The sequence below is a fragment of the Carassius gibelio genome, chromosome A16 (assembly GCF_023724105.1).
Source record: "Carassius gibelio isolate Cgi1373 ecotype wild population from Czech Republic chromosome A16, carGib1.2-hapl.c, whole genome shotgun sequence".
NCBI classification, from domain to species: Eukaryota; Metazoa; Chordata; class Actinopteri; order Cypriniformes; family Cyprinidae; genus Carassius; species Carassius gibelio.
In genome coordinates this window covers 672,976-684,096 of record NC_068386.1, presented here as the reverse complement: position 1 = coordinate 684,096, position 11,121 = coordinate 672,976, and the positions used below count along the sequence as shown (strand labels likewise).

Here is an 11,121-nt window from a genome sequence, read left to right as displayed (position 1 = left end):
TTAATCATTTTTGAAGATCATGTGACACTGAAGACTGGAGGAATGATGCTGGAAATACAGCGGAGCATCACAGAAATACATTACACTTTAACACAGATTCACACAGAAAACAGATGTTTTAAATGTTAATAATATTTCACAATTTGTACTGGTTTTTGTTTGTTCTTAAATAAATGCAGCCTTGGTGAGCGGAATATATATATACACACACACACACACACACACACACACACACACACAATATAAAGGAAATGATGTCACAGTGTGATTCACTTATATTCTTTATTTTTCTGCAAAATAATGTGAAGATAGTCTTAAAAAACGTTCCAACAGAAGCACCTATGCTTTCAGAACATTATTTACAACATACACAGTTTCCCTGTTTTTTAAAATAACCCAAAAATTAAAAGCAACAATCATACAAGTACATCTTAAAAATAGAGTGCGCTTATTTTGTTTCTTTTCATACCAAGACAACAGCTAGAGAAGAGCTCAAGCAGTGGATCTTTTCATCATATATATCTCTATATCTCTATATCAGACCTGAGCTGTTCTTCCAGTGCAGACGCTCAGCATCACACACACCTGCTTCTGTAAGATTAAACTGACACAGTCATCAGCGGACTCCATGTTTCACTAGCAGCGTCCGGCTGATAGACACACGCTCACAGCGCTGCGGTCAGGACCAGCATGCACTGCAGCTGACGAAACCATCATCATCATCATCATCATCAGCTGACGCTCGCCCCACAATCACAATCACAGACCAGAAGCAATGCTTGTCCCGTTTGATTAATGACCAGCGTTTCCAACATGACAGAAAATACAGGAGCATGTGACTTTATATCTTGCAATTCTGCATTTCTGTGCGCGTGTGCTATGAAGGAGTTAAACATAAACTGCATGCATTTATTATTTTGCTGCAAAGGATAATTTATCATATCTTTCCTTTGAGTTTACAAACAGCATTTAGTCAAAAAATGTGTGTTCCTCTGAATATGGCCTTGCTCAGGAGAATAAACGTGCAAATACAAGCAGAAGAGGAGAGAGAGCCGACGAGCACACACACACACACACACACACACACACACGAGACTGGTTAGTGTGGATCATCAGGAGCAGACTGAATGCTGGGACAGAACATCTGATAGCGGCTGTGTTCAGAACGGAGTACCAGCTCCCTGCACACTATATAGTGCACACTAATCTGTAAACACTTGAGCTGATTTCATGAGTTTTATATCATTGTTATTTCCCCATTTATTAATCTGAAGCTGCTTTGGAAAATCTATTTTGTATAAAGCATAATATCCATGTGTGTGTGTGTGTGTGTGTGTGTATATTTATATAGGGTTGGCCAAAAAATAAATGGCAATGCAGTTTTTTCATATCAGTTGATAATTATCACGATAAGTTTAAAGGCAATTTTTGATCAATGTCTGTAAAATGTATAACAAACTCGTGTTTGTATGGTGAAATATAACTATTTGAAATGTATTAAAATCCTTTGGTCTTCCATAGTAGTACATTTAGATCATGATCAGAGAAAAAACTAGAAATATAACTATATGGGGTTTATAGGTGTTAGTATGAAAATACTTTTAGTATAAATGCAGAAACACAATAGCTTAAATCACAAAAATACTGTAATTATATTACATTACTCCTTTAATACATTCAATACTTGAATAAATTAATAATAAAAAAATTGTAATTACTGTTATTTATTTATTACTGGATTTTAAAAATGTTTACTCAAGTACCAGATTACTCTTAATTTTACTATAATTTATTTTCAGTTAGTTCTGATGTAATTGCACTAATTACTGTTTAATTAATTTCTTTTTATAGTAACATTAAATATATATATATATATAAAACATTAGTTCATAAACGGTAAGGCATCATTAAGCATTTTTGCATCAGTTGCATGCGAGTTATATATAAAATAAATATATACATTTATTTTAAATTGAGCACAGGTGCATTCTGGGACACCGTCTCGGTGTGCCATTCTGAACACAGACACATTCAATCAAACGGATCACCTGAGTATTTCCCTGTCCGTCATTGGTCAGTCAGCCTGATAGCCCCGCCCCTGACTCACATGATTGGTTGAGACAGACACTGACGTCTCAAACAGATGGAACGCAACGATGACTCACGTCACTCTTAAGCGTCTGTGTAGGTTCTGTATTAACCTGCTGCGGTGCAGTGCATGCTGGGACTGAAGCACCTGAGAAGTGTTCGGTGGAGGCACGTGTCAGCGATATCTGTAACAGGAAGTGGATGGTGCGGCTTTGAAGCGTAGAATTAAAGGGCAGAAGCTCAGTTTAAGCGCATGTGCACAAGTGCATTCGTTAGCATGCGACTCAGACCCAGGTCACATGATCTGCCGGCGCTCTACCCAGAGTGCCACATGCACATCTCCGTCAGCGTCGCTCTTCGAGTCACTTGAGGTGGTCCGAGCGGAAGGAGTCCTCGACGGCGGGGTCGGCCAGCATCAGGTCCCCGTCTGACAGCATGCCCAGAGCCTCCAGCGCCAGCGGCTCGTCCGCAGAGAACGAGTCCATCTCGAAGCCCGGGACGGCCGACAGCGCGCTCGCGATCTCCTTCGACAGACCTGACGGAGAATCATCTGAGACACACACCACACGACCGGGATCAGGGTCACTGAGATCAGCACAGATCAAGCAGCACACACACTCTCCAGTAAACACAGTCGGTCAGTCCCTCACCGGTCAGGATGATGTTGGGCACGGCGTGCCGCCCGTCAGTGTAGCTCTGGTTCTGGCTCTGGTTCCTCGTCTGTTGTTCGGAGGAGTCCAGCATCTCCAGCAGTGCAGACTGACCCTGATACGAGCCGCTCTGAGCCTTCAGAACCCCAGAAGAACCACAGTCATGATTCAGAGCCTCCAGCTGAGAGTCCAGACTCAACTACACACCACAGGAACAGAGACGGTTAGTTACGAGTGTGTGTGTGTCTCTGTGTGAGTATGTGTGTGTGTGTTCTTACCTGCTGGCTCAGGTTCTGGTTCTGGCGTATCTGTAGGCCCAGGTTTGTGTCGTCCAGCAGAGAGTTCAGGAACATTGTGTCCTAAATGAGACAGAGGAGACTCGTCTGATAACGATGAAGCACATGGTATCATCACATCTGGACCACTGCTGTTCTACTATTCTTTATTTTAGTGCTTAAAACATATTTCAGATTCGTTTTGCAAAAGCAACACGTTATATTCCTGGAAGTCGGTCACTCACGCTGTACAGGTCCAGGTCTGCGCTGAGAGACGGTCTGATCTGCGGCTGCGTCTGCGCCTGTGCATGCGGCTGTGACGCGTCTGGGTTCTGGTTCGGCCACTTCAGAGGCTGCATCTGGAAGTTCTGCGTCTTGTGCAGATTCTGCATGTTGTGTAGGTGAAGCTGCAGCGTCTGCGGCGACGGGCCGAACGCATGAACCTGCTGCTGTCCGAAAGAATACGGAGAAAACCTCTGATCCATCTGCAGCCGACCGGTGTCCAGAGCCACACCCTGAGACAGACGCCGGCGGAAAACATGCATTAGAAAAAAAAAAAATCATAAACAATGTAGGATTGCATTAAACTAAAACTAGGATGCAACGAATATGTTTTTTACAAAGAAACATGCATGCAAAAAAAGGGGAAAAAATGCATGCATTTGACAGGCCTTTTAATGCTTTATTTATATTGAGACATTTAAGACCTTAAATTTCATACTTTTTTTTTCTCTTCTCTTCATGTTTTTTTTTTTTGCACACATCTATTTTTAGCTGGGAAAAAAGGAAACAACACCTCCTTTCTGTCATCCTCTATATCATACCTGCTGAGAAGTGTGTGTGAATGAGTAATTCTGTGTAACTCTGTGTGTGTGTGTGTGTGTGTGAGAGAGAGAAAGTAACTGTTTTGTACTTTAACTATGTGTATGTGTGAAACTGTGTGTGTGTGTAACTGTTTGGTGACGGTGTTTGTGTGTGTAACTGAGTGTGTTAGTGTGCGTTCACCTGTGTGATGGAGCTGAGGGTGGAGGAGGTGGGTGAGAACTGTTTGGGGTGATGTCTGCGTGTGTCTGGAGGCAGGGTCACAGGGGTCAGCTGCGCTCGTCTGCGCGGAGACGTGTTCATCTGCGGAGGGAAGGAGCCCGGAGCGCTGTAAGTGCTGTTACTGACAGACGACTGCAGCGATTGGCTGCTGAACGATGACCTCAGTGAGGGGGAGGAGCTTAACGAAGACTGGAGGGAGGGGTTGCTCAGGGACGAGTGCAGGGAGGCGGAGCTCAGCGAGTTGGGGAACGAATGGCTGCTGAGAGACGATTGGATGTTGGGGTTGCTAAGTGATGACTGGAGGGAGGGGTTACTGGACGCACCCTGCAGAGACGGCAGACCTGCACACACACACACACACACACACACACACGTTCTTTCAGAATACAGTCCTTCCTGGAAAATGAGCTAAATGAGAGCTAAACTTCACAGATCACCTTACACTTAACTCTGGACTGTGATTGGTCAATGAAAGCATTCTTTATGATCGAGACAAATGTTGATTAAGTGTTGCATCAATAAGGACAATAAATTGGTATTAATGTTTCTTTGAAAGGATTTTCTTTTTTTAATGAATAAAAACAAAGCACCAGTAGGTGGCGGCAGGTCCCTGTCATAATGAGTGAGTCATTGAATCATTTATTCACCTGATTCCTTCAAAGTGCTCATTCTTTTATAAATTAAGCAAGTTTTTGTGACTGATTCACTCGATTCAGTCAAACAGCTAATTCTTTCATAAATGACCGATCACCCATCTTTGAGTGAATCACTGATTTGTTAAAAACTTGAACTGAACTGATCAGAATAATGTTTTCAGAGCTCCTTCAAAAGCAGAATTTGACTCGGTCTCATATTTGAATGTGTTTGCATCATAGATTCTGTTATTGTCCTGGTCATTACAGTGAATCAGTATAGTACTCGTGACAGAAGTACTATGAATCAGAGTTGGGAGCATGTTTTGGCTCAGTGCATGTGTCTGCACCTGTGGAGTGGAAGCCGCTGGGGCTGTGGATGCCGAGCTGCGTGAGGGTGCAGGTCAGGTTCCCCGTGCTTCCTCCGCCGCTCAGGGACAGGTATCCCGGCTCGTCCGGGTCCAGCGGGGTCGGCAGCGGGGACGGGAAGTGCAGGCTGGACAGATCCGGCAGAGAGCCGCCTGTATTCAGCACTGTTGGGCCGTGAGGAGCGCCGCCCTGCTGGTCCGGAGACGGAAACACACTGAACACAAACACAGGAGCGAGGAGTCAGATAATGATGCTGAAGACCAACACCAGACATGGACATCACAGCAGGAACAGACTAAAGAGACGAAGACCTTAAAACAGGAAGCAGCGTCTTCAGCGGACACAGATTATATCATCACCACACACAGTTTCAATACAAACACAACTAGAACATGATCCAAAAACACATTATCACTCGGAGCTCATTCTGTCAGAGCAGCGCACAATCTTTTATTTGATAAATGCTTTAATAACAGATCGCTGCTGTAGCACATAAGACAGAAAGAGCAGAAAACCAGAATAAAAAACCCCTCAGACAAGAAATACAGTCATCCCATAAACCACTTAACCAAGTACGAGTGTGTGTGTGGGTAAGAGAGAGAGAGAGCGAGAGAGAGAGAGAGAGAGAGTGTGTGTGTGTTTGTGCGTGTGAGAGAGCGAGAGAGAGTGTGTGTGTGTGTGTGTAAGAGAGAGAGAGAGAGAGAGAGAGAGAGTGTGTGTGTGTTTGTGCGTGTGAGAGAGCGAGAGAGAAAGAGAGAGAGTGTGTGTGTGTGTGTGTGTGTGTGTGTAAGAGAGAGCGAGAGAGAAAGAGAGAGAGTGTGTGTGTGTGTGTGTGTGCGTGCGTGAGAAAGAGAGAGAGAGAGTGGGTGTGTGTGTGTGTGTGAGAGAGCGAGAGAGAAAGAGAGAGAGTGTGTGTGTGTGTGTGTGTGTGTGTGTGTGTGTGTGCGTGCGTGTGTGAGAGAAAGAGAGAGAGAGAGTGTGTGTGTGTGTGTGTGTGTGTGAGAGAGAGACAGTGTGTGTGCGTGTGAGTGAGTGTGTGTGTTAACACGCTGAATTAGTGCTGAGTAGAGATGCACTGAATCTGATCTCTGTTGCTAAGTGTCAGCTAAACAATACTGTGGACTGAAGATCTTGACCAAGATCATTATACTGATTAGAACTGACTTGTAAACAGTTTTTTATTTTATTTTTCTCGCTCTCTCCCTCACACACACACACACACACACACTCTCTCTCTCTCAGGTGTGAATGATTGACAGATGCTGTGAGCAGGCGTGTGATTGGCCGGTCAGACTCACGTGATTCCAGGCACCTCACAGGACTTTGGTCGTGAAGAGAGCAGCGGCAGCTGAAGAGAGGAGCAGAAACACACTGTGTTGGTCAGGGACACACACACACACTCACACACACACACGTAGCATGAGCTGCGTTCACACCTTCCTGGAGTCCCAGGGTTTGAGGCGTGCGTCATCAGGGCTGTTCTCCTCGATGGGAGCAGGATATGAGAAGACTGCAGGAGGAACAGAAGCTCATCAGCAGAGACTCAAACACACATCTAACGAGCGTCTCACACACACACACACACACACACGAGTGTCACTGACCGGACCGTCTGCCCGGCGCCGAGAGCCCTGCTGCAAACGGATCTCCAGCCGGAGGATTCATCACACTGGTGTGCAGCGCCGAGTCCGAGTTAGTCCTGCACACACACACACACACACACACACACACTCAGAGCCGTGTGATTCACTGAAGATCCGGACCGCAGTCCATCAGAACAACACCACGCTCAAGAACACTCGACACGAGTCAGAAACACCTCACCTGTCCCAAACCAGGCTCTGAGAATCACGACAATAGTCAAGACTTCATTAACTCTTCAATTAGAACAAATACATTTTGAAACAAAAACCATCAAAAGTCACTCAAAATAAATCATTAAGATAAAAATTAACATCAAAATAAAATACTTACTAAAAACTAATTACATTATAAAATTTTACAATTAAAAAATCTAATTTACAATAAAAACAAATCAAAATAAAACACTAAAATATAAGTAAATCATTAAAATGTTATTTAAAACAAATTAAATCATAACAATTTTACAAATCGTAACAAATAATTTTAAAATAAAAGTCACAAAAAATAAATCAAAGACGAAAAATCTAAATCTAAATTAATAGCTTTTAAACAAAAATATAAATTAAACACTTATTGAAAGTGATTAAACCATAAATTTAAATTCAAAGGAACAAATAATAAAAAAAAAAAAAAAAAAAAGAAAACACTAAAGTGTAAGAAAAGCATTAGAATGTTACATTTATAAATAAAGAAAATTCAAATTAAATCAATATAAATTGTACAAAGCATAAAATATATATATATATTTTCCCAAATGTTGAGAAGCCGTGAGCAGAGGAGTGGACAGGGGCTGACTGGACTGGACTGGACTGGACTGGACTGGACTGGTCACCTGTTGAGCGCTGTGGCCGGCAGCTGCTGGAATATCTGGCTCTTGTCCGTCTCAAAGCTACTGTTCCAGTTCCTTCATGAGCGACAGAGAGACCTCCGTTACTTCCAGAAGAGAAGAAGAGCAAACTCAAGAGAAGAGCAGCTTTACCAAAGAACAGGAGGAGCGGAGGATAGGAAGAGCAGGACGTGAGTGTGTGTGTGTGTGTGTGTGATGCTCCTGATCATCATCATCACTATCTGCTGAAATCAGCTCGGTCTGAACACAGTGATTGGTCCAGAAGATCAGAATCAGACAAAGACACGAGGAACAGAAGCAGAGAGCAAACTCAACGAGAGAATCGCCAGAACAAGAGTCTTCTCACACACCGCAGCAAGAGAGACACTACACACACACACACACACACGCACACACACACACACACACACATGAGCACGTTACCTTCTCCAGCTGGGGTCAGGGGGCGGAGACAGATACACAGAGCTGCTGTGAGAGCTGTCCACCTGAGGTCAGAGGTCAAGGACATCATCATGATAACTGGGTTCACAGTTAAACCTGCAGAGAGACGGTCAGGGAAGGATACTTGTCTCCTGTAGGGTCTGCTGGGAGAGATGAAGTGTCTGTCTCTGTGAACACGCTCCACCAGACCATGATGCCGTGTGGAGCGACTGGAGTCCAGCGGAGAGTGATACGAGCCCTGACACACACACACACACACGGGTTTACATGAGCGGTGATGAGCTGCTGCGGATGCACCTGGACACACACACACACACACACACACACACCTGCAGCTCCGAGGCGTTCCTGCACATCTGGTTGACGTTGGGCAGAGATCCGCCGTAATACTGGCCCTGAGTTCTGGTCAAGCGGACCTTCTGCGCCTGAATCTGACACACAACACGAGAAATCATTCAAATCATCTGCACACGTGACATCCCACAATGCAACACGCTCGACTTGACCTTCATTTCCAGTATGACAAATGAACAGGAAGTCATTATCAGCTCTGACATTCACTTGACTCATTATCTGACTTCCAGAACATAAGATATGTTTGTACAGGGGTTTCTGATCTGATGAAAACAGTCAATCATTTAATCATACAGATGGAAAAAAATATTTTAAAATAAACACCATCAAAATTACATTTACTAAAAAAAATACAATGTAAAGTCAAACTCATATATCATTTGTAAAAACTCTATTATTAAAGGTTTTTAAACCACGAAAAAAGTTGAAATGGATACAATTCTGCAAAATAAATAGTGAAATCGAAATAAATTAATCAAACTAAAATATTTTAAATAAAATGTAAACCACAAAAAATGTAATATGTCAAATCAATCATTTAATAAAATAATTTAAAAATATATATTTTAAATAAAACACTTCCACGTTCCACTTCCAAGTTGTAACACATACAATTAAAAATATAAATAATTTGACAATGAAAAAAAATATATAAAATACTAAAAATTAAACCATAAAACTGTAAATATTAATACATAATTTTTTAAATAAAAACAAATACAAAAATAAAAACCAACAAAATTAATTTAAAAATAAAAAAACTATTAAAATTATCCAAGCAATTACTAAAATATAATATAATATATATTTTATTGAAATATTGAGGCGATATCTCAGTTAATGTTTTAACTGAAAGAGGATGGGGCTGACAAAAATGTTTGGGAGTCACTGCATTATTGGATTAATAATGATGTTCTGTTTAAACAAGAGTTAACATCTGTTTAACCTGGGGTTAAAAATACACATTGACTACCGAGAGCTTCAGAGAGCAACCATTGACTGTCTAGAGCCGTCATGAAGAATACACACACCACCAAAACATGTCTATATGATAACAATAACTCACGCCTGAGCTCTCGATTCCCTTTCTGAGTCTAAGAGTGTGTCTCAAGGTCAGAGGTCATCAACACCCGCCTCTGCTGCTTGTTTTCATCATTAATCGAACCAAACCATCAAAGTGCCTCGGACAGATATGATTCACAAACAAAATGATGCAACAATGTAACAATGAATGTAACAATTTTAAATAGCAAAATTAAAATAGTTTTGAACACGTATTAAACCTTTATTAAATGATATGCAAATACAAAATATAAATTAAAACACTTTTTTTATTTTTGCATTTGCATATCATTTAATAAAGGTGTTAGTAAGTGTTCAAAACAATCAAAGTAAATGCTAAATAAAATAAAATAATATATATTATTAATTTAATGACAGGATGCTAAATTTAAAATATCAATAATTTAAGTTTTAGTATGTGATTAATTTTAATACAAATAAAAACAAATCAAAATAAATATTAAAATAAACTAAATTAATTAAATCACTTAGCAAATATTAATTTAATGATAGGATGCAAAATAATTTAAAACGATTTAATATTGTAATTTATTTATTTTTAATTATACATTTAAAATTAAAATACAGCTAACTAAAATCTAATTAAATCAAATTACATTAAATCAAACAAATAAACAAAATATCTGATTCAGTTATTGATGATCACGGTCACTGATGAGGTGAAAAGTGTAGAATCATCAGGGACTAGTAAAACTAGTAAAGTCGAGGGTCAGTGGTCAGTGTGACACACACACACACACACACACACACACAGAGAGAGAGACGTGCTATAGTAAGTTACGAGTCCACTAAATGTGTTTAGTGGCTGACAGCAGATATAGAACATCAGACTGTGAGGTTTTTGACAGACACGCTCAGATTAAAGACCTAACTCTCAAATATCGCTTGATAGTAAACGAGTGAAGTGTGTGAGGAGCTCATGCTAATCTGATGCTAACCGCTTCCGGTCTGAGAGACTCCTCAAACTTACGCTCGCATTAAACGCGCTTTTACTGTCGTTTGCTGTCTGTGCGCCTCTAATAACACCCGTCATGTAATCCAAACGCCTTTAACGTCTTTCAACGATCCAGTTTTCGAGATATCCGCGTTATTTTCGTTAGCTTCCATTAGCTAGTGCGGTACTACCTGCTCGGGCGCGCTGACGAGAGAGAGAAGCACGGATTTGAGACTCTTTCCGTGTGTGTGTGTGTGTGTGTTACCCGGGTGGAGGTGAGGTCCATCATGACCTCCTGGAACGCCGCGGTCTCCTCCGCTTGTCTCTGTGTGTGAAGCGCGATCTTCTCGCTGAACTTTCGCGGGTTTGAGGCGCAGGACGCGGGAACAGAGCCGCCGTGATCCGGTCCACACGCAGCTCCCGCGGAGGACATGATGAGCGGAACACCGAGCTCACACACACAGAAGAACCGACCGACGGACACACATACACACACACTGACAGAGCGAGAGAGAGAACGAGAGAGAGACGGACGCGAGCCCTCTAGGGGCACGAGAGAGACTTACTTACTTACACACACACACACACACACACTCTCTTTAAGAAGTAAACAAACACACACATTTAACACATAACATACACTCACACACACTCACTTAGTTACAAATGACCTGCTCTTATCATATGATCATGAGTGTATCTCTCTATTAGTTTTATTGGATCTTAGTGCTGCGTTTGACACAACTGACCACAACATTCT

General features: G+C 41.8%; 1 protein-coding gene across 2 annotated transcripts; it reads right to left on the bottom strand.

The window, feature by feature from the left end:
* Window positions 1-268: 268 nt before the first annotated feature.
* On the bottom strand, window positions 269-10,914 carry LOC128030272 (CREB-regulated transcription coactivator 2). 2 transcript variants are annotated; one of them, XM_052617751.1, is made up of 14 exons: window positions 10,627-10,914; window positions 8,320-8,421; window positions 8,115-8,228; window positions 7,973-8,034; window positions 7,535-7,606; window positions 6,663-6,757; window positions 6,495-6,568; window positions 6,357-6,406; window positions 5,040-5,272; window positions 4,019-4,398; window positions 3,259-3,528; window positions 3,017-3,097; window positions 2,739-2,937; window positions 269-2,638 (listed from the first exon to the last, which is right to left on the bottom strand). In XM_052617751.1, exons 1-14 carry the CDS (start codon window positions 10,792-10,794, stop codon window positions 2,451-2,453), a joined length of 2,088 nt encoding a protein of 695 aa, XP_052473711.1. In that variant the 5' UTR covers window positions 10,795-10,914; the 3' UTR covers window positions 269-2,450. The 2 variants fall into 2 exon arrangements, with proteins under 2 accessions (XP_052473711.1, XP_052473712.1); XM_052617752.1 differs by lacking the exon at window positions 7,535-7,606.
* Between the last annotated feature and the right edge of the window lie 207 nt (window positions 10,915-11,121).